Genomic DNA, 24,188 nt, shown 5'->3' with positions numbered 1-24,188 from the left:
TGTATTTCATGCTGCTGGCAATTATATGGTATAATATCATTATACCATGAGGTATAATGATGGTCTGGTGCTATCTAAGTGCATTGTTGCTTTCTCCGGTAGTACTTACAGTTTTTTTTTTTAACTGATTTTCAAGTTTTGTAATGCAGAGTTTGAGAGTAATTGTGCACATCTTATTGTACGTGCCAAGTTATAGTGAGATTTTGATAGTTTTCTAGAGAGCTTTATTAAAATAAAATTACATGAAAACAAAAGTAAGGTATACGAATATACATAGAATGATTATGTCCATTTTTTGACTTCACAGAAACTCTGCTTTTACCCTATAAAAACACAAGGTTCATAGGCATAGGTTTATAAGGCCAGCCACTAAATAGTCCACTGGGTTAAACCAGTTGGTAACTTTCTAGGAGGCATTTGGGTTAAGCAGTGTATAATTTCAATGCATCTACTCTGCTTGATTGTAACTGGAGGGAATTTGAGTAGTCTGTGGGGAGGAGAGGTGGCTGCCGAGGCCAAGTAATATTAAGGAGCTGATGTTCTTGTCACATGTATACCATATCATCAAATTTCGTTAATTCATACATTTCTCTTACCACCACACCCCTAACTTTCACCTTATCTACATAACATTTAGGTAATAGTGTGTGTATTTTCCATTTCAGAGTGCATTTCAAAGTGTCAAGAAAAGTTGACAGAACTAGACAAAGTGCAATATTACACAACTTGTTGCAAAGGCAAGTTTGTTAGCATTAGCATTAGTAGAGGCACATGTGCAACAAAGCAAGCTTGTACAGCATCAGCCAAAAATAAAAAAAATAAAACCTTCCCATTTCATACATCCATTTGCTCCACATGTTTACCTAGTTCTGCCCTGAATTTATTTAAGCTGTCAATTTCTACAACAACAGATGGAAGTTTGTTCCAGCAATCAACCACATGCTGGCTAAAGGCAAACTTCTGCACATCTATTCTACAACTGTCTTTCCTCAATTTGAATTTGTCCCCTCGGGCAATTAATCTGGGCAAGAGGCAGAATCCCATCAGCATTGAGCTTATTCAAACCATTCAAGGTCTTATACAACTCAATCAGATCACCTCGAAGGTGCCTATTCACCAGACACTGTAATTTGCAAATCTTAAGCCTTTCTTCATATGAGCAACCCTTTGTTCCATTCACTAATCTTGTTGCCCAGGTGCACTATAGCCAGTTTTGCACATATGCCATTAGTAGAGGCATATGTGCAACAAAGCAAGCTTGTACAGCATCAACCAAAAATAAAAAAAAAAATAAAACCTTCCCATTTCACCCATCCATTTGCTCCACATGTTTGCCTAGTTCTGCCCTGAATTTATTTAAGCTGTCAGCTTTTACAACAACAGATGGAAGTTATGCACTATTAAACACCCATAACACACACACTCTTGTTGCCCTTCTCTGTACTCGTTCCAGCAGCCCTACATCCTTCCTAAAATGAGGCCTACAGACCTGTATATAGTACTCAATGTGTGGCCTGACCATTGCGTTATAAAAGGGGATAATCACCTTCTTATCCCTGCTAGAAAAATTCCTGTATATCATTGACAAAACAGCATGAGCTACTCTTGCAGACCATCTGCACTGTTCAGAAAACTTCATATCTGACTGCACAATTACCCCCCAGTTCTTTTTCATTCTCTACCACCTTGAGTGTAATACCAGACAGTTAATATTCTACTCTAGGGCTACTGCTACCCATATGCAGTACCTTACATTTCTCAATGTTAAACTTCAGTTGCCACCTGTCAGCTCATCTGCTCAACATTTCCAGATCCTCTTGCAGTAGTGTACTGTCATTAGTGTCATTATCAACCCTACCAACCATCATATCGTCTGCAAACTTAGACATTAAACTGGATATACCTTCATCAATATCATTAATAAATACAGAAAACAATGATGGACCCAACACTGAACCCTGGGAAACTCAACTAATAACATTAATCCACAAAGAGCAGTGTCCATTGATTACTCCTCTCTGTCTTTTCCCACTCAACCATCCCTTTATCCATAGCAGCATTTTGCCCTTAATGCCATACTGGTCCAATTTGTACACTAGTCTTCCATGTGCAATAGTATCAAAAGCTTTCATTAAGATCCAAGTATATGATATCAAAATTATTTTTTTGCATCCAGTTCCTTTGTGACCACATCATAGAGTCCAAAATTTTCATCCAAAAATTTCATCATATCATACATTTCTCCCACTCCCCATAACTTTTACCTCATCTACATCATATTTTATTTATGGTATGTGTGTTTTGCTGTTCTAAAATGCAAGAATTGGGCTTTGAATTTCCATTTAATGCTTTTAATGTAATGAATTTTCAATACATTTAATTCAAGAAAGGTTGGTGCCAAGTGCAGCACCAGACAACTTGCTGAAAAGGCAACTACTTTGAGTATTAAGACCATTACATTATTTTTGCGGTTTAACTCCTTTAGTAAAAGCTGATTGAAAGGCAAGATAGCCCTGCAAGCATCTTATAAAGAGAGGGAATGTCACCCTTTTTTTGCATGGATTCTAAGAAAGCTTTGCTTTCTTAAAATCTTAAAAATCCAGATTCTAAAATGTTGATTTTCTCTTTTTATGTTGGATTTTAAAGAATTATGGATTGCGAAATGTTGGATTTTACAGAGTTTACTGTATTATTTAATGCTTCAACATTTAAATCGCAAATTATTATCTTTATTTGCTGACCTTTTTTTCAATCAAATCCTCACTGAGCACACATTTCCAAGCTCCTGGTGTTGTTCCTATGATTCTAAAACCAGGTAAAAATTACCATGTTCCTTGACAAGTACAGACTAAGTTCTCTTACTAGTTGTCTGAGCAAAATCCTAGAAAACATTATGCTGTCATCTTGGTATTTTGAGTTCAGAAACTTGATTTAAAACAATCAGTTTTTATTCTGAAAATATCAACCATCTTTGGGTCTTGTGATTAAAGCCAAATCAATCATCAGTAATGCATTCATCAGAAGTGAACGTCTCTTCATGATATGCCTTTACATTGAGAAAGCCTTTGATATACTGATGGCACCTTGGAAGATTTATATTTTCTTGATGTGACAGGTCTTCTACGATACTTCAAAAATTTTCTTCAGAGCAGATCCTTTCAAATTCCTTATTATTATTATTATTATTATTATTACTAGCCATATAGTGCAAGGAAGCCTGAGGCTTATGCTGCACCAGCCAAAAAAAACTTTCCAAGTTACCCTGAGAGAGAGAGAGAGAGACAGAAGTAGAAGGGAATCACCAAGAAAGAGAAGAATGATGATATCCAGCTGAGGACCCTGGGTGTGCCAAACCCATACTCACCAGATGTGAGCCCCTGGGGTTAAATTGGCAAGCTCCCTCTAAAAACTTAGTCCAACCACAAGGCTCTGCTCTTAGTGCAGTCAAAATAAATCATATGGTTAAAATCATTCCAAAATCTGTAGATTCATACCTTTATGCTGATGGTTTCACCACCATCTCCTGTCATTCTTAGAATATGAACTACATTGAGAGTCAACTCAATAAGGCCTTGAATGGGATGAGCCAGCTGAATGCTGATGGGATTCTTCCTCTTGCCCAGATTAATCACCCGAGGGGACATAAATTTAAATTGAGGAAAGACAGTTGTAGAATAGACTGTGTGGAAATTTGCCTTTAGCCAGTGGATGGTTGATTGCTGGAACAAACTTCCATCTGTCATTGTGTTTCTACAGTACAGAATTCAAGGCATAACTAGACAAACATTTGGAGCGAATGGATGGGTGAAATGGGAAGGTTTTTTTTTTTTTTTGGCTGATGCTGTATAAGCTTGCTTTCTTGCATCGTATGCCTATGCTAATGCTAACTGCAAATCTCAAATTTCATTGAACTGTGGATGTCTGTTATAGATTATCCAGCCAAATATTTCCAGGCATTCATTTCTGTAACAAGTGTAAGATGATTCTGAACTTAAGCTTCATTTAGTCAACCATCCTCTTCCAATAGAGAATAATATTTGTCTTCTGGGTTCAATTTTTGATATTTTGCTACTAAGATAGCTCTAGGTGCTTTCAGAACATTTTCAGTACAAAGTCTGTACATTTAAGCCTGTAAAGTTCCTCTCAGTATCAGGAGAAAGATGTTACTATGGAACTACACAACCAAGACTGAAAGCCTGCCCACTCATTCCATTTGGCTGATATTTATTGATCCACGGGTTATGACCTACTGTAGAAACAAGCCACAGGCAACTTTTTTTACTGGTATTAGATGACAGGAATTAACAGAAATGTGGAATTTACACTTCAGTAAAGTTCTCCAGAATTCCATAGATCTAGGCTCTCCTTCAAACTGTCTTGTGATGGTTACTTCCAGCAATGGGGAAAAACTCTCTAGGAAATGCTAATATACAGTAACTACATATTGTTTGTACACAAAATTACCCTGACCTTGTCAAAATTTATACTAACAGATTGAATTCTGAGAGTGAGGTATGTGCAGCAGTAGTATTCCCTGATACCACCATTTCTGTATCACTTCCCACAGAATTTATTAGTTACATTGCTGAGTTGATTGATTGGTTATTCGATTTTTTATGGCATATCGGCAGCATGAGCCATGATGCACCAAGTTGAACTGCTGAGTTACATGCCATAAAGCTTGCTGTAGAAAATATTTTCCTCCTGTCAGTTCAAAAAAGCATATACACACACAGATTTGTGAAGTTTTCTATTAGTTATGAGGAACACATCCACACCTATATAATCACTTATTATTAAAGCTGATTAAATCAGAACTGACTTGTCTCGGTGTGCAGGTAATCTTCTGTTGGATCCCAGCCACACTGGAATATCAAGGAATAGAAGCATGGATCATGTTATCAAACATCCATCCAGTACAGTCCCAACAAATATTAAAATTTTACAAAAATAAATTTTGGGAAGTATTAGTAGAGAACAGACTTATGTAAATAGGGCAGGCACATGTAGCATATGGAGAAAGTATAATGTACATTGTAAATTTTCATGTAAGCAGCTTATTTAAATATTATACTAGTTAATATTTTTTTTAACTTTAAAGTTAAGAAATATGTATATTTATTGCTGTTATGAATTCATTGGATTTTTTAATGTGAAAGTGTTTTCATTTCATTTTCATTGCTTGCACCTTCACGATGGTGGGACTATTAGTAATCCTGGGTATAACTTCCATGCACAAGTACATGGTGGGTGACCACCCAAGTGTGAACCAACTTAAGCAGGGGTCGAGGTGTGGCACCCACACCACATGGAGAAATGCCACCCCTCTATGTTACCAGGCAGTACTAGGTAGTAGATGACTCTCATCAACCAGTGCAATACCACCACTTTGCTTATTGGAGGCTTGAAGTGGTGGAACCCATGTTTAGTTTCTAGAGCTAAGTTCCGGTCAACCCTTACCTATTTCTTCCATCATGCAGTATGATTGATGACTTTTGAGGTTATGATGAACATCGTGGCAAGATCCAATATTCCTTACATTTCAAGGGTACAGCTCTACAACGGTGTTCGCAGGCCGGTCGCTAGTTAGTACACCAGACCGAACCTATTGGTAACTCTCTAGGAGGCTTCCAGATCAGCTAGTGTATAATCTTGCTACCTCTACTCTGCCAGATAGTGACTGGAGGGAGTCCGAGTAGTGTGTATGCGGGGAGCATTGTCGAGGCCACATTATGTCAAGGATCTGGGTATATTCTTACCATGTGTACGCCATATCCAAGGCGCCTCCGTAGCCAGGTGGGAAGGAGCAGCAGTGCCTAGCACACACTTCTTGATTAGACCAGGGTTCGAGCCCGTCACCACCAAATAGGGAGGATGCGGAAAGGTCAGGGAATGACCGTCGCATATCCCGGAGCAATATGGCCTTAGTTGCTAATGCTCCTAAAAAAAAAAAAAAAAAAAAAAAAAAAAACCATACTCAAAAATTTCATTACAGCATGTCCCACCCACTTTTTCTTACTATTGAATACACCATGAATTGTCAAACTAATAGAGCAAGCTTATCTGCGAAAAGATCTAAACCTCCCAAGCACTTCCTAGTTCATTTCACAAATATACGTGGTCTCAATTCTAATCTCAATGATGTCCATTTCCACTTGCAGTCTGCCAAACCCCATGTACTTTTTCTGACAGAATCTCAGTTATCGGTTGATTCAACTACTGCTCATCTCAGATGCCCAAATTATTCACTGTATGATTTCTTTCGCCTCAAAGGTGGTACTTGTGCATATGTTCATTCTGATATTCCCTGTCAGAGACTTGGCAATTTGGAATCTCCTCTCTTTGATCTTCTCTGGCTTAAAATCTTTCTACCTCATTGAGTCAAATTCATCTGTTGTTTCTGGTTTGAGCCCGTCACCACCAAATATGGAGGATGCGGAAAGGTCAAAGAATGACCACCACATATCCTGGAGCAATATGGCCTTAGTTGCTAATGCTCCTAAAAACCAAATAACAAACAAATAAACAAATCATCTGTTGTCTCTACCGTTCTCCCAACTCCACTAATCACTTGGAGCTCTTTGACTTCCTCTCTTTGCAACTTGACTTCCTCTCTTTGCAACTTGACTTTCTCCAGTCCAACTTTCCTAACAGTGAGGTAATTTTCCTTGGTGATTTTAATGTTCACAACTCCAGCTGGCTTCCGTTTTCTAGTCACACCAGCCCAGCTGGTCGAGATGCTGAGGCTTTTGCAATTACTAATGACCTTGCACAGATTGTTCATTTACCTACAAGAATACTGGACAATCCTAATCATAGAGCCAATATGCTTGATCTTTTTCTCACAAACAACCCTTCTATGTACACGGTCGAAGTGAGAGGTCCTTTTGGCACTTCAGATCACAACTTGGTGATTGTCTCTTCTCCAATGGAGCCTTTATCTCATTGCTATTCCCAACCTCGTATTGTTTGGCATTACAAGAATGCAAAATGGATGACCTGCGAGATTTCTTTTCTTCTTTTCCTTGGTCGGATTACTGTTTCAAAACTTCTTATGTCAACGTTTGCTCAGATCGTGTCAGTGAAATTATTCTTGCAGGAATAGAATCCTTTATCCCACACTCCACTTTAAAATCTTGTCCTTTATCTAAACCTTGGTTTTCCAATAAATGTGCTAAGGCTGTTCAAGAGAAGAATTGCATATCGTAATTGGCTTGTTTCTAATTCTTCATTTTCATTTTCTGACTACACCAAAGCTCGCAACAATTGTAAGCAGTTATTAATCAGTCCAAACTAGAGTTTGAACAGGCTAAGAGTAGAAAATTTGCTTCTTGCCCTAATGGTAGCCGAGCATTCTGATCTCTTGCCAAAGCTATTGGCCGCAACTTTTGCGCATCTCTGCTCCCACCTTTGTCCAAACCAGATGGTTCTGTTGTCACTTCAGCCAAGGATAAAGCTGATCTGCTAGCATCCCATTTTTCTTCCAACTCATGTACTAATGATCTTGGTAAAACACCTCCCATCATTCCCAACACGCTCCATTCAATGCCTCCTGTGGTCTTCTGTCAAAAGGATGTCAGAAGGATTTTGACTAATCTTGATGCTAAGAAAGCTCCAAGTCCCGATGGTATTTCTCCACTTGTTCTCAAACCTGTGCTCCTGAACTTACTCCTATTCTTTGCCGCCTTTTTTCACTTTCTTATTCCAAAGGTGTTTTTCCTTCTGCTTGGAAATTTGCTCATATCCAGCCAGTTCCTAAAAAGGGTGACAAATCCCTCCCATCCAATTATCGTCCCATTGTTATTACTTCCACTCTTTCTAAAGTAATGGAGAAATCAATTAACCGCCAACTCTTAAACTACCTAGAAACCTTCCGTCTGATCAACGATCACCAGTATTGATTCCGTCAGTGTCAATCCACTGGTGATATTTTGGCTTATGTTACCCATTTATGGACTAATTCAATGGAAAGGTTTGTGAAACACAAGTAGTTGCTCTTGACATCTCAAAGGCTTTTGATCGTGTTTGGCATAAAGGTCTTCTAAACAAGCTTCCATCTTATGGTTTGCCAACTGTTTTTAGTAATTGGTTATCCAGTTTTCTCTCTGATCGCTCACTGAGGGTGATGGCTCTCTGTCTTCTAACTTCTCCACTAATGCCGGTGTCCCCCAAGGTTCAGTTCTTTCCCCCACTCTTTTCCTCTTGTATATTAATGACCTTCTTCCATTGACTGGAAATCCTATCCATAGTTTTGCCGATGATAGCACATTGCATTCAACTTTCCATTTTGAGAAACCTTGTCCAGCTCAATCAGCTTCAAGTTCTCGAAAATCTGCTGCCAATTCCTTAAATCCCGATCTTCAGGTAATTCTCCAGTGGGGCAAAGACAACTTTGTCGATTTCAACCCTTCTAAAACTGAGTCTTGTCTTGTATCTCGCAAAAAGTATTCTTCTGCTCCTATGCTTATCTTTAGTGACACTCCGTTTTCTAGGCAAAATGATATATCTCTTTTGGGGATTACCCTGACTTCTAATCTCTCTTGGCACAAGCACATTACAAATATTGCTTCCTCTGTATCTAAAAAACTTGGTTTTCTCTTCCGCTCTCGGTGTTACTTTTCTTCCAAACAGCTGCTCACTCTGTATAAATCGCAAATCCACCATGCCATGAAATATTGTTCCCACATCTGGGGTGGTGCCCCCAAAAACCTCTCTCAGGCTTCTTGATTCCATTCAGGAGAGGACAGTTTGGTTAATTAATGACTCCTCTCTAACAGAGTCTCTGCACTCTGTCTCATAGACGTACTGTTTCTGCTGCATGCCTTTTCTACAGATACCTTCCATGGGCACTGTTCTTCTGAATTGGCTTCTATAATTCCTGCTCTCTCTTTCAAAACAGTCCAAACACATGCCACCACCAGCCAACATCCATTTACTGTCAAACTTCAAACTCACAGAACCAACTTTTTATCTTCCTCATTTCTTGAACAACCTTCCTTCATACGTATTTCCTGAAAATTACAGTCTACAGAAGTTCAAGTCCAATGTCAACAAATATCTTCTTTCATCTTCTCAACCTCCAACCCAAGCATGGTACTAAGTACTATAGGTTCTAATACCTCTCGTGTTTGGGGTTTACATAAAAAAAAAAAAAAAAAATAGGGCAGGCACACATAGCATATGGAGAAAGTATAATATACATTGTAAATTTTCATGTAAGCAGCTCATTTAAATACTATACTACTTAATATATTTTTTTAACTTTAAAATTAAGAAATATGTATTTTTATTGCTATTATGAATTCACTGGATTTTTTAATATGAAAATGTTTTCATTCTTGTAGTGTTTTGATAATCTACGGAAGATGCATGAAGAGATACAGCAGTGTATTATTGAAGTGGATAAAAACAAGAAACTTTATTTTGAAGAAGAACACATGGCACATGAAGCAAGGGAGAAGGCACATGATGCCGAAGAAAAGTGAGAGCCAATTTATGCATTATTTCTTTTTAAAAAATATGATCAACAACTTTTATGTAACTTATCAGATTTATGCTATTCCTTCTTTAGTGTGTGTTTGTGTGCATATAGGGTTATCCACTTAAAATGAAACCTATTTTGCAATATAACAAAATGTTATTAAAAACAAATTAAGAATTTAACATAACAAAATTTGGTCAAAAGCCTCGGGTTTGTATGTAGCTTTGAGGAAACTAAGTTTAATCCAAATGTGTCAATTTCATATTGTAGAGGCACCTTCACTATGAGTTGCCCTGGCATTGCACTAAATTTAAATAAAGAGCAGTAAATATCATTAAAAAGTATTCCTATTTAATTAAGATGCATGCCATTACTTAGAAACTCAGACTGCAGTCTCAACCCTGTTTTTTTTTTTTTTTTTTGTATTTTTTTGTGATTTTTTTAAAGTGCATGGTGCAGTACCAGAGCAACTGATGGTGAAGGTTCCTCCACAATATGAGATAAATCTATTTTTAGTAAATATAGTTTGCTGATATCTATGTACAAAATTAAGGCTTTTGCCCTAACTCATACTGTATTACTATATAACTGTTGTAGCCTGAGGATTTTGTCATAACTCTTTATTTGATTTTGAAACTTAAATATCATCTAGTATCTGATATTTGAGTCATCATATATTGTGAGTATTTGAGTATCTAGTATTTGAGTCGTATATTGTGAATATTTTTCAACACTGGCTCATCAAGTCTTCACTGAACAGTGCCTACCTGCCCACAAGGAGATCCCATCTGAGGTGAACTGGCAGTCTGGGTAATGACATAGATTTTAAATAAATAGCAAAACACTTCTCCACTGGAGCAGTGCTTTTTTATTTAAAGTTCATAGTGCAATAGCAGGGTAACTTGTGGTGAAGGTGCCTCCACAATATAAGATTGTTGCAGTCATAGCAAACCTGGTTTGCTCACAGCTATGCACAAACCTGAAGCTCTTGTCCTAACCTGAACTAAATGTTGCTATATTATAGCTGTCATATATCAGTTTTCCTCCATTTGCCCATTTTCCTAAAAATAGCCAGAAAGTGGGTAGCATTATTTAATAGAATTATCAGCTCTTTGCATATTAATTAAATTAGTGGTACTCATGAAGTACCTGTCAGATGACCATCAAATATATCTACTCAGTGATCACTGAAACCTTACCTAATACTGTGTTGGGCTACTGTTTGCATGATAATAGCTGCTATTTGTCTAACCATTGACTCCACCAAATATCTGAAGCCCATTGGGAATTGCAGGCTTTCCACAGTATCAGAATAGGTGATGGTGTTGCCTGTCCGTATGCCTTGCTTCCCATTCTAAAACATCCTACAGGTGTTCAATTGGATTGAGGTCAGGTAAAGTTGGAGGCCAATCAAGATGGGTGATATCTTCACTGCATTCCTCAAACCGCTTGCACAGTGTGAGCCCGATGAAACAGTGCATTATTGTCTTGGAAGATCCTGTTTCTGTGTGGGAAAAAATGCAGCTGGTGGGGTACACAGAGGTGGTCTCCTGAGAGCTGCCAGTAGACCTCATCAGTGAAATGTTGGTTCAATTCTAATTCTTGCCAGCAAAACATGCCCCATATTGAGCAACCACCACCACCACCACCACCTGTATAGATAGTGGGCATCATGCATAATGGACACATGAACTTGTGTTGCTTGCACCATACACAAAGGCATCTGTCAGCATGTTGCACCAGGTATTTGTACTCATCCAATCAACACAGTCATTTCAAGTCCTCCAGTATCCACCTAGCATGTTGTTGACACCATAGCATTTGCTATTAATGGTGATCAGCAGTGAGGAGAGGGTGTCTTTTGAGTCATCTGCTGAGAAACCCATATGGCTGAGCATATGGTGCATCATCATTTGGGATATTGTTTTTGCATTTCCCATATTGTACTGCGATGTCAACTGTCTCGTGCAGTGACCTGCCATTCATCCTGTGCAACATGCTGCACCCTTCACTCAACACAAATGTCTACCTTGCATAATCCTTTACAGTTCTGTTGGCAGGAGGTGGTTTAGTCAAGTCAAAACCATTCTTTATACATCTTAACCACAGCATAAGCAACCAACAAGACGTGCCATTTCCGATATGGAAGCATCTTATGCACGAGCTCCCACAATCATCCTCTTTGGAAACTCTGCAGTTTCTTTACTATGACCCATAAGTGCTACTTTATCACTTTAACTTGCATGACCAGATGCAAATTACCACTGTTCTAGTGTATGAAGCTTCTTGGCTTTTTATACTGTGAGCTATGTTGTGGCATGTGTGATCACAGTATTACGGATGGGGTGGTCACAATTCACTGATCACTGAGTGTATATTGATCATTAATTATTAGTTTAAGGTTATTGGCTGAAACTTTCAATGCCTTTCCTAAATGTAGACAAAGTTTTATTTGAGTTGTTTAGGAAGCGAATAATATTGTTACCTTAGAATTATACCTGGAAATAACCTTTCAGATGACATGCAACATTTATGCCTTCCATGTTATCATGCTACTTTCACGTTCAGTGTAAGTGTGCTTCTAAAACATTGTATTTTTTGTCTAAATTATTACTGATATAAAATGATTTGTTTTGTCTCTCTGTTGACAAAATTTTATTTGACAAAACATATTAATGTATGTGTAAGTTTGAATTTTTCTTGCTTAACAGTGTCCTGAACTGGAAAATGGATATGACTAATAGTTTCATGTTTATTTTATGACTGTTCCTTTTTTTAAAATTATTTTTAGTAGGATTAATAACAGTTTTCTTTCTTTGAAAATAATGTGTAAAGAAACACTATTTATAATTTTTTAATTTTCCATTAAAAATCACATTTATACTTTAATCAGAATTAAAAAAAAAACAACCTTTTTTTCAGAAATAAAAAAACAAAATAGCCATTCATCATCATCAGTCACCCCACAGATGATGAATGACTTTTTTTGTTAACAGTCAAGAGTGTGACTGCTGCCAGGTTAATTCTTGCCAGGTGTTTTGAAAACAGAATACTTTTACAAACCGAATTTCTTACCACATGGAAAAATTTGTTAAAAAATCATGGGATTGTCTCCTTCTTTTTTGCGAACAAGATTAGTGACTCATTGCCAATTAATTAGCAGTGTATTGCTACTTTTGAGTTTCTGGGTCTTGCAATTCATACACGAAGCATTAAAGTTATCCATCATATTTACCTCGATTCATGACTAATTTGCCAAGATTCTCAATCACATGGGGTATTTCGCCAGAATTTGATACATGACAGCTATGATACAAAAGCAAGATAAAAATATTAATTTCTAACAGAATTTTAGTTTGTAAGAGCATTCTGTTTTTATAACATCTTAACCAATATACTAGCAATTCCATTATCTAGTGTCACCTATTTTCCAGCTATTTTTAGAAAAATGGGAAAATGCTGGAAACCACTCAAGAATCAGAAAATTTAGTTCTCAAGTCAGCTATTTGTATCCCCCCCAATCTAGCAGTTTTCTGACCCTCCTAACACTGCCTTGATAGCATCAGCAAAAATTCTTGCGTCCTTTCTATTCAAGCGTATCCCATCCCTGTAGAAGCAGTTTCTCCTGTTAACAAGCATAGACTATGCTAAGAAAAATTCTACCACATGAGCCTTGCACAATCTCTCCAGGGCCGAATTGATTGAAAAGGCTCTCATCATATACTCTTTCCTATTGTGTCTGGGTGGAATTGCAGACACTTTGAAATCCTAACTTGCAATTTTTTTTTTTTTTTTCAATGTTGACCTGTACTTATTAAGTAAGTCTGCAGATCTCCTACTCTTAATGTCATTAATGCCAATGTGTACAACAGTATCACCTTTTGTGCCCTAAAATATGATGTCTGCTCTACAACATCATCAACTTTTGCCCCTACAGACATACACTGGTCCTATTCCACCTATCCTTTTTGCACAATATATTTCCCATTTTCCTGACAATAGAGTCACAGACAACAACTAGCTACTTTGGGACCAGCGCATTCTGCCTTGGAGATTGCTGCTGTTGCCTGATGATCAAGTGCAAGCTCTAGCATTGATGTGGGCAGCTGGAGGTGGGCACCTGCTAATTTAAATCCTCCGAGGGCATTCATGAGGGATTTTCTAATTTAAATTGCACAAGGGCATCCTCAAGGGCATTCACAAAATTTGAAATTTCAAAATTTTTAAATTTCGTTCTTAACACGTGTCTACAGCACACGTGCACCACAGCATACAGAACATGTGGGAAATAGAAGAAGCAAGAACATTACCATCTTTCCCATAATTTCGGTGGATGGCCTCTGATGAAGACACTGAAATTGTGAAAAACACTGCAATGTAGTCTTATTTTGGTCGCCTTTTCATTTCTTATTTTAATTTCTTGCCAACTATCTGTCTCTCTCTTTTTCATATCTTACCTGGTCACCTCATCCTACCATATATCGCTACATTCCTTATCCATTTCTTCGAATTCACTTCTGTTGTATACCGTAGATTCAATAGGTTCAAACAAAAATCTTCTTCACACTTTCTACATACTATATATATATATATATATATATATATATATATATATATATATATATATATATATATATATTGCAATATCGAGTTTTTTGTATTTGTATCTCATACCAAGTTTATGTTAGGTGAATTTCATATCTCCTATCAAGTTTAAGTTATATGTATTATGCTTATAATGTTACATTTGTAAATTCTAAGTAGTTATAATAGATAATAAATATAACTATCTATTGCCAGCCTACATAATTTGAACTCTCAAACAACCTATTTGTGACTATATTTATGCTAAATCACCGATACTAAAAGCTCTGTGAATATTAATGTCATATGTTACAGATTACATGATAAAGTTAAGTAATTAAATGTAAATTATAGTTTTATATGCCTTTTCTGAGAAACCTTCTGTAAAAACCTCCAGTATCTGCTATATCAATACTAAAACAATGGCAGCAATATTCAAACCTAAACATAATGCTAAACATGATTAAAAGCCTTTGAAATGTCATCAAGAGCAAATGCTTTGGTTTCAGAAAACCATAGAAAGTGTAAAAAGCAGAATAAGAAATGATAAATAGGTGACACAACACAGGGGCATGCTCAGGAGCACAGGTTTTGAGAAAGACTAGAGAAATGCTATCAGGATTGGAGCTTTCTTGGCATCAAGGTTCAGAATTCTTCTAATATCCTTCCAGCTTCCAACAGAAAGCTGGAGATTCTGATGCAACCCACTATATTCTTATCTTGAACAGCCATAGCAAATTTATTTGAAAACCAAGGTTTTGATAAAGGACTAGATTTTAAGGTGGAGAGTGGAACACCCTAGTCTGTAATCAAGTAAAAAAGGAGCTTAGACAGGTGAAAGTAGATTATGGGAAATCCTTGGCAAAAGATGCTTAGAAAAACAGCAAAGAATTATTTACTTATGTAAACTCTAGAAGGCAGGGGATGAATCAGATTGGTCCACTTCATATTGATGGTTTGACAGTTGATGATCCTGCTCAGGTTGCTGACAGACTGAATGAGTATTTTGCATCTAAATTCACACATGAGGAGATATCCAGGGAGGGGAATGCCAGAAGTTTATCGAACTCTGGTAGGGAGCTAAATGATTTTGTAATAACTAAGAGCAAAGTGGAGGAGAAATTGCTGAAGTTAAACATAAAGGCACCTGGGCTGGATTTGATCTATCCAGTTATATTAAAGGAGTCAGCAAAGGAAGTTGTTGTTGTTGTTATTTGGTTTTTAGGAGTATTAGCAACTAAGGCCATATTGCTTCGGGATATGCGGTGGTCATTCCCTGACCTTTCCGCATCCTCCGTATTTGGTGGTGATGGGCTCGAACCCTGATCTAATCAAGAAGCGTGTGCTACTAATCTCTGCAAATTGCAGTGTCTGGAGATTAGGCACCCGTGATGTGATCTGATTTGTATAAGGTCTTGTAAATGGTTTGAGCAAGCTCAATGCTGATGAGATTCTTCCTCTTGCTCAGATACTGCACCTGAGGGGTGATAAATTCAAATTGAGGAAAGACAGGTGTAGAAGAGATGTGTGGAAAAATGCATTTAACTATTGCTTGCTTGATTGTTGGAACAAACTTCCACCTGCGGCTGTGGAGGTTGACAGCTTAAATGAATTCAAGGCTGAACTACACAAACATTTTGGAGATAATGGATGGAAACGGTAAAGGTTTTTTTTTTTTTTTTTTTGGCTGATGCTAAATAAGCTTGCCTTCTTGCAACAGGTGCCTCTATTAATGGTTAATGCTAAATATAGAAACTCATCATATAAAGTTTATATTCCAAAATTGAATTAAATCCTAAATAACAATGATCCAACAGAAGAATGGAGATATTTATTTTCTTATGATCTTCTCCATCTTATTTTATATATGGAATATCATATGCCACTGAGGTCTGTCATAAGCACATGAAAAATTGGTCAATCACACACTTGCTCTTCTGTCTCTGTCTAACACATTAACTGTGTGACGTATATGTGCAAGAAGGAATTTTTAATTCCTTTCTGGGGGATTCATGGGGGGAAATTCATAGACTAAAAGATTAACAGTAGCTGCAGGCAGAGGCAAAAGTGATTCTTGCACTGCTTCTACTGTAACAAACAGCAGCCTAGAGAGCAAGTTGCTGGTGACTTCAAGAGCTGCAGGGAGTCATCATGGAACAAATAAATACATGGGCTGTGTTAAGGTAACTAAGAATAAGAACAGGTGCATGTATACTTACACAAACATCAATGCTAGAAGTATAGTAAATAAATTTAATGAATTTGAAGTGCTGATCAAGGCATCAAATGCATATATTGTTGGGATATCAGAGACATGGTGTCACATAGATATAAGCAGTGCTGAATTGGAATTTGGGGAGTACAATATGTACAGAAAGGATAGACAGGGTAGGAAGGGAGGAGGGATTAGGCTGTTAATTTAAAAAAAAAACATAAAAATCTAAGGAAGTGCATCCAGTTGACATAGATTGACAGTGCAACATTGAGTGAATTAGATGTGACATAAACACAGGGAAAGCAAAAATGAGAGTAGGAGTGTGTTATAGGCCTAATGACTCTGATGAGTACAACAAACAATTGTGCAGAGAAATAGTGGGCCAGTAAATCAGAATTTCTTGTAATGGGGGATTTTTACTTTCCAGATATTGACTGGAACTTGTGGGTTGGTCACTTGCATGCCAGCAAGACTTTTGTGGATTTGTTGGAGGATTGTTTTCAACAGTAACATGTTCGAGGGGCAACCAGAAGGAGTAATACTCTTGATCTTATTATCAGCAGTAATGACGCATGCATTAGGAATTTTCAGATAAGGGACCACTAGGTGACAGTGATCACAGTCTACTGATGTGGGATTTACTTAAAGATGTAGCTACCATCAAGGGTAAAAGGAAGAGTTTTTGTTTTCATAAAGGTGACTACAGTGGTCTCAGGCAGTTTTTTAATTCTATACAGTGAGATAAACTGATGATGTTAAAACAGTGAATTCAAAATATCTTCAGGGAATTAATCTTTGAAGCTACTAGGCTTTTAATACCAACTAAGAAATACTGTTCAAGAACTAGGCCTAAAAGGATGTCAGATGAACTAATGAAGCTCGTGGCAGAGAAGAAAAATGCATGAAAGGCATATAAATTAGCAGGTGACACAGAAGCCTATGGCAGATATAAGCTGGTCTGTAATCAAGTCACAAAGGAGGTTTAGGCAAGCAAAGGCTGATTATGAGAAATCCTTGGCAAAGGATGCAAATAAAAACAACAAAAACTTCTTTACATATGTAAACTCTAAAAGGAAGGAGATGAATCGGATTGGTACACTTGATGTCGGTGGTTTTACTGTTGATGATCCTGCTCAGATAGCTGACAAACTGAATGAATATTTTGCATCTACATTCACACATGAGGAATGCTGTAAGGAAGGCGAGGACAGAAGTTTACTAAACTCTTACAGGAAGCTAAATGATTTTGTAATAACAGAGAACAAAATGGCGGAGAAATTGTTGAAGTTAAACATAAAAAAGGCACCTGGGGCAGATGGAATCTATCCAGTTATATTGAGAGAGGCAGCGAGGGAAGTAAGCAAACCCTTGGCCATAATTATGAGAGCATCCATAGATTCAAGGGAGGTCCCTATGGACTGGAGATGTGCAAATGTATCCCCAATTCACAAAAGGGGTTCAAAGGGTAACACAAATAATCATATACCTGTTAGTTTAACTTCTGTTCCGGGGAAAATAATGGAGTCACTGGTTAAAGAAGTGATGCAGGATCACCTAGACAACACTGCACTAATAGTTCAGACACCACATGGGTTTGTTAGAGGGAAGTCTTGTCTGACCAATTTGATTGGATACTACAATGAGGTGACAAAGGAAATAGATGCAAAAAATAATTTTGATATCATATACAGGGAAACTTCCCTTTAACGGACAGCCATGGGGAACGAAAATGTGTCCGTTAGAGAGAAGTGTCCGCTAACAAGAAGTCTGAGGGAGAAAAAAAAAAAAAGAAAGAAAGAAAAATCGTTTAATGTAAAATTAAATTAAAATTATATACAGATTTTGAACAATATTTTTGTAAATAATATACAATTACATACACAAGAGATAAAGAAAAATCGTTAAACGTTTAATGTAAAATTTAAATTAAATTATATACAGATTTTGCACAATATTTTTGTAAATAATATACATACAGTAATCACTTGTTTTCTTCTGCACCTTCTTCTGGCTGATAATTTTGTTTTCAACATTTGTTTGGAGTGAAGAAACCATCGAAAGTCCTTCAGTACCTTCTTCAGCGGCGAAAAAACATTTTAAAATGATTGATTTGTATGAGCGCTTCTTCTATTTTCATCGGTGGTTCGTCGTTAATGTTCTTCGACAGAATGACCTCCTTCCATTTCTTCATCCTCATGAGGAACTTCTTGAAAAATATCGATGATAATGTCATTGATATCTATAGCACCATCTTCTGTAGTGAAGTTCGAGTATATATCTTTGTAGCCATGGTCACTTGTAGCTGAAGTGTCGTACATTATCAATAGATGTTGAAGTTCTTGTTCTTCTTGGTGCTCCACATTGCTGTTCACAACTTCAATTTTTGCGTTTGAGAAGCCAGACTTTACAAAACAGTTCATGACAGTTTGTTTTCTAATTGCGTTTACTGAAGAGGAAACCCATTGAATCGCATCTAGGATGCTGATTTTCTTTGCAAGGTCACTCGCACATGTTACATCGTTCATGTTTGCAATGAGATGTCTTAAAACACGTTTTCTGCAGTGAAGTTTAAAATTTTTTATTATCCCTTGATCCAAGGGCTGACACTCTGCAGATGTGTTTGGTGGCAGAAAAACGATTTGAATGTTGGACAATTCAATGTGCGGGTGAGATGCAGCATTATACATGAAAAGAATAATTTTTCTGTTTTGACGAATCATGTTTTGGTTAAAGTGACTTATCCATTCGCTCATGATATCTCGTGTCATCCACGCTTTTTTATTAGACTTCCAGTCAACATTCAAAAGACTCAACTTTATGCCCTTGAAACAACGAGGATTTTGTGGTTTTCCTATAACAAGAGGTTGTTCAAAGTCTCCCAGCATATTTGTACACAATAGTACAGTCAAGCGTTCCTTAGAAATTTTTCCTCCCTGGCACTTTTTGTTTTTTAGACTCGTTGTTTTTTCAGAAAGAGCTTTAAAAAACAACCCTGTTTCGTCACAGTTGTAAATATCCTTAGCTTTAAAATCATGACATTAATCTTCCACTTTGACGGTCCACTCTGTTACAACCCCAGTATCAACAGATCCACCTTCACCACTTACGGTTTTCCAAGAAATTTTATGCCGAGTTTTGAACTTGTCTAGCCATCCCACAGAAGCTTTGAACTCATTTACTCCCATAGATTTCGCAACCTCCAAAGCCTTTTCCCTAATAATAGGCCCATTAATGGGAATTTTTTTAGCATGTTCGCGACAAAACCACTCATATGTAACATTGTCAATTTGAAGTCCAACAGTTTTCGGGAATGATTTTTGAACCTGATCGTTTCCGTGTTGCCAAAATTATTTGAGCAGTTCATTTTTTTTCTTTAGGATGTCGCTTACCTGCGTCTTCCTGATTTTGAATTTTGCAGTGAGATTGCGAACACTATTTTTTGTCGATCATATGCATTAATGAGTTCGACTTTATCTTTTAAAGTTAAATGTTTACGAGAAGACATTGTGCACTTCACACGACACTGAACAAAACTGAAAACTGAAACTGAAAAGACGAAAGGCCGACCATATCCCCCCCCCCCTGCACACACCGAATTCATCAGAAGTTTTACACGTGCCTTAAAAATCATGAAAAAGGGTTTAGAACCGCGACGTAAACCTTGATAAAATTCAGAGAATCGGAAATAGAAAATAAACACACGATTGAGGCAATATGTGGAAGAAAAGTTCCTAGAAAAAGGGCCGTGAGCTCTCCTGCAGTCCGTTGTGGGGAGATCAAATTAAGTGCTAATCTAAACGAAACAGTGCAGATTGCCTGTCCGCGTCCGTTACAGAGAATATCTGCTAGACAGAAGCTGCAAACACATTAAAACCAATACAGGTGAGTTTGGGAATTTGAAAATGTCCGTTGTAGAGAGATGTCCGTTAACGAGAGGTGTCCGTTAGGAGAAGTTTCACTGTACTTGGATTTCAGGAAAGCTTTTGATACTGTTGCACATGGAAGACTGCTGTACAAATTTGATTGGTATGGCATTAAGGGCAAGTTGCTGCAATGGATAACGTGATGGTTGAGTGGGAAATGGCAGAGAGTGGTAATCAATGGACCCTGCACAATGTGGACTAATGTTATTAGTGGAGTAACCCATGGTTCGGTGCTGGGCCCATTGTTGTTTTGTGTATTTATTAACGATATCAATGAAGGTATATCAGGCTTAATGTCTAAGTTTTCAGATGATACAAAGGTTAGCAGGGTTGTTAATGATAGTAAAGAGAGTATGCTACTGCAACAGGATCTAGAAAAGTTAGGTAGATGGGCTGAGAAGTGGCAACTGAAGTTTAATATTGACAAATGCAAAGTACTGCATATGGGTAGCAGTAACACAAAAGAAACGTACCAACTGTGTGGTACTACACTCGGGGAGGTGGAGAATGAAAAAGACCTGGGGGGTAATTGTGCAGTCAGATATGCAGTTCTCTATGCAGTGCAGACGGGCTACCAGAGCAGGTGATGGAGTTTTGGCAATGATATATAGGAATTTTGCTAGCAAAGACAAGGAGGTGATTATACCTTTGTATAAGGCAATGGTAAGGCCACACCTTGAGTACTGCATACAGGTCTGGAGGCCTCATTTTAGGAAGGATGTAGAGTTGCTAGTATGAGTACAGAGAAGGGCAACAAGATTGGTGAGAGGAACAAATAGGTTCTCTTACCAGGAGATGCTTAAATTCTGTAAGTTGCAGCATTTGGAGACTAGGCATACAAGGCCTTGAATGGTCTGAGCAGGCTCAATGCTGATGGGATACTTCCGCTTGCTCAGACTAAGAACCTGAGGGGGCATAGATTCAAATTGAGGAAAGACAGTTGTAGGATAACTGTGCGGAAGTTTTCCATTAGCTATCGGGTAATTGATTGCTGGAAAAGACTTCCATTTCTGTTGTTGTGGAAGTTGATAGCTTAAATAAATTTAAGGCTGAGCTACACAAACATTTTAAAGTGATCGGATAGGTGAATTGGGAAGGTTTTTTTTTTTTTTTTTTTGGCTGTTGATCTATAAGCTTGCTTTCTTGCATCATATGCCTCAACTAATGCTAATGGATGTGGTTGAAAAACTATATGAATTTAAGAATGATTTTCTTCCAATTTGATCGAAACATATATCTGTCAAGCAGCCTTTACCAGCAGCTGACTAATGGTGCCGTATAAGAAGAAAATCCAAAAATGTTTCTGTCCAAGAGAGAGAGAGAGATATGCATAATGGTATGATATTGAAATCCAGTAGTACTTTTGTTTGGGTAGGGATGCCAGGAAAACTGCTACCTAGTCCAATAAAAAAAAAAATACTTTTGTTTGATATGAGGGTTTTTTGCAAAAAATAAAGAGTTCATATGCTATGCTTGAAACAGTCATTAAACTGCTCAGAGATAATGTCTCAATTTTTTTTTTTTTTTTTTTTAAATCTATCTTTACTGGATGGTATTTAATCAAACAAGGTTTTCATGAATATGGCAATTTTAATTAAGCAATTTAGAATAAATCTTTTTTTTTTTCATGGAGATTAAGAAATATAATTATGATAATATATATAGTTTTTCCAGATTGAAAGCTGTTTTAGACAATAGTAAATGAAAATAAAACAAAATATTAGTGAAAGTATTTTTATTTTATATTTAAAAACTGACAAAAATTAAAATTCGAAACACTCATTAGTACTTTAGTTTTTTTGTCTATCCTTTTAGGTTAAAGAAGAAAAAAGGAAGGATATTTCAGTCTATTTCTTCATTACAAAAGAACAGTGCAAAGGTAAATATTTGCAAATTAAGTGCAATTACTGAGGATATGCTGTTATATACTATGCAAGGTTTTCTAATGTTCTCATTTTATTATTTTCTAATTTTTTTTCTATTAATAAAACATATTTATGAAAACAACCTACTTAGTATGTTAGATAGCTCTGAATTTTGTCTCTAATGTTAAAGAAAATATTGATACTTGGGGCCACTAACCTTCAAGATCTTATGTGATTTGGTCAGGTTCCCCTTAAGGTGCCTAGTTAGTATTAGTAGTTGCAAATGATGCAAGAAAAAAAGCTTATACAGCTTCATAAAAAAAAAAAAAAAAATGACTGAGCCAACATTTCCCATTTTACCTTCTTCCCTTCTAACAGTTTGCCAATTTCTTCCTTGAATATAATAAACTACCTACCTCTACAACACCAGATGGGAGTTTCTTCCAACAATCGCCCACCCACTGGCTGAAGGGAAATTTTCATACATGTACCATGCAACCATACTTCCACAACTTGAATTTATGCCCTCTCATGTGTAGTCCAAGCAAAAGGAAGGATTCCATAAGCACTGAGCTTACTCAATCCATTCAAAGCCTTAAACACCTCAGTCATATCTCGCAGATGCCTAGTCTTCAAGTACTGCAGGTTGCTGAACTGAAGCATTTGCTGGGAAAAAGCATGATTTTGTTCCTCTCTTGAATCTTGTTGCTTTTCTCTTCACTTGTTCTAACAGATCCACTTCTTTCCTAAAATGAGGCCTCCAGACCTGTATTCATTACTCAAGGTGTGGCCTAACCCTTGCCTTATACAGTGAGATAATCACCCCTTTATCCCTTCTAGCCAAATTTCAATATATCATTGACAAAACCTCAGGAGCAGTCGTGGCAGTTGTATGCAATGCTCAGAGAATCTGACTGCACAGTTACCCAGAGGTCTTTTTCATTTTCTACTACCCCAAGTGTGGCACCAGTTGGTACATTAATATCTGGGATTGCTGCTCCCATGTGCAGTACCTTATATTTGTCAATATTAAACTTCAGTTGTCATTTCTCAACTTATCTGCCTAATTTGTCTAGATCTTGTTGGGATAGCATACCCTGATTACTGTCATTAACCACACTGCCAACTTTCATATCATCTGCAAACTTAGACATTGCACCTGATATACTTTCATCAATATCGTTAATGAATATAGAGGTGCCTCCGTAGCCAGGTGGGAAGGAGCAGCAGTGCGTAGCACACGCTTCTTGATTAGACCGGGGTTCGAGCCCGTCACCACCAAATACGAAGGATGCGGAAAGGTCAGGAATGACCACTGCATATTCGCGGAGCAATATGGCCTTAGTTGCTAATGCTCCTAAAAACCAAATAACAAACAAACAAACAATGAATATAGAATACAACAGTAAGCCCAACACACTGAACTCTGGGAGGGGCTCCACTAATAATATTAGTCCAAGAAGAGTAGTACCCATTGATAAGCACTCTGTCTTCTCCTGCTTGACCATCCCTTTATTCATAGCAGTAACTTGCTCCTAATGCTACAGTGCACCAATTTGTATATCAGTCTCTTATGTGCAAGTATCAAAAGCCTTTATGATATCAGAATTATTTTTTGCATCAAGTTCTTTTATTACCATGTCATAGTTTCCAGTTAGATTGGTTGCACACAGGCGCATTCCTGTCTAGATGGCCCTTCATTACTTCTTTATCCTGTGACTCCATTACTTATCATGGAACAGAAGTCAAGCTAATAGGTCTGTAATTACTCAAGTCACTGTTTGTTCATCCTTTGTGAATTGAGGACAGATTTTCACATCTCTGTATCACAGGGTTCTTCACTGAATGCTCTCATAATCAGTCATTGCTAAAGGTTTGCTTACTTCTTTTGCTGCCTCCTTTAATATAATTGGATAGATCCCATTCACCTTAGGAGCCTTTTTTACATTTAGTTTCAACAGTTTCTCTTCTGCTTTCTACTCAGTTATTGCAAAATCATTCAGCTCCTTGTTAGAATTAGAAACACTTCTGGCATCTCTATCCATTAAAAAATTCCTCATGTATGATGGAAGATGTAGAGTACCTATTCAGTTTGTAGCAATATAACTGGGATCATCAAC

The 24,188-nt window shown here is 37.3% G+C and overlaps 1 protein-coding gene across 1 annotated transcript in view; it reads left to right on the top strand.

Annotated features, from left to right (window-relative positions):
• Positions 1-24,188, top strand: part of nwk (FCH and double SH3 domains nervous wreck) — a 505,896-nt gene that overhangs the window by 242,564 nt on the left and 239,144 nt on the right. Inside the window, exons 6-7 of the mRNA XM_090389564.1 lie at positions 9,345-9,481; positions 22,019-22,082. Of these exons, the coding sequence (XP_090245690.1) occupies positions 9,345-9,481; positions 22,019-22,082 (201 nt within the window). The remainder of the gene's footprint in view (positions 1-9,344; positions 9,482-22,018; positions 22,083-24,188) is intronic.

Source organism: Mastigoproctus giganteus, chromosome 2, assembly GCF_048544385.1.
Source record: "Mastigoproctus giganteus isolate SK-2022 chromosome 2, ASM4854438v1, whole genome shotgun sequence".
NCBI lineage: Eukaryota > Metazoa > Arthropoda > Arachnida > Uropygi > Thelyphonidae > Mastigoproctus > Mastigoproctus giganteus.
The sequence above is the reverse complement of the archived record's forward strand: the minus strand, read 5'-3'. Positions and strand labels throughout refer to the sequence as shown.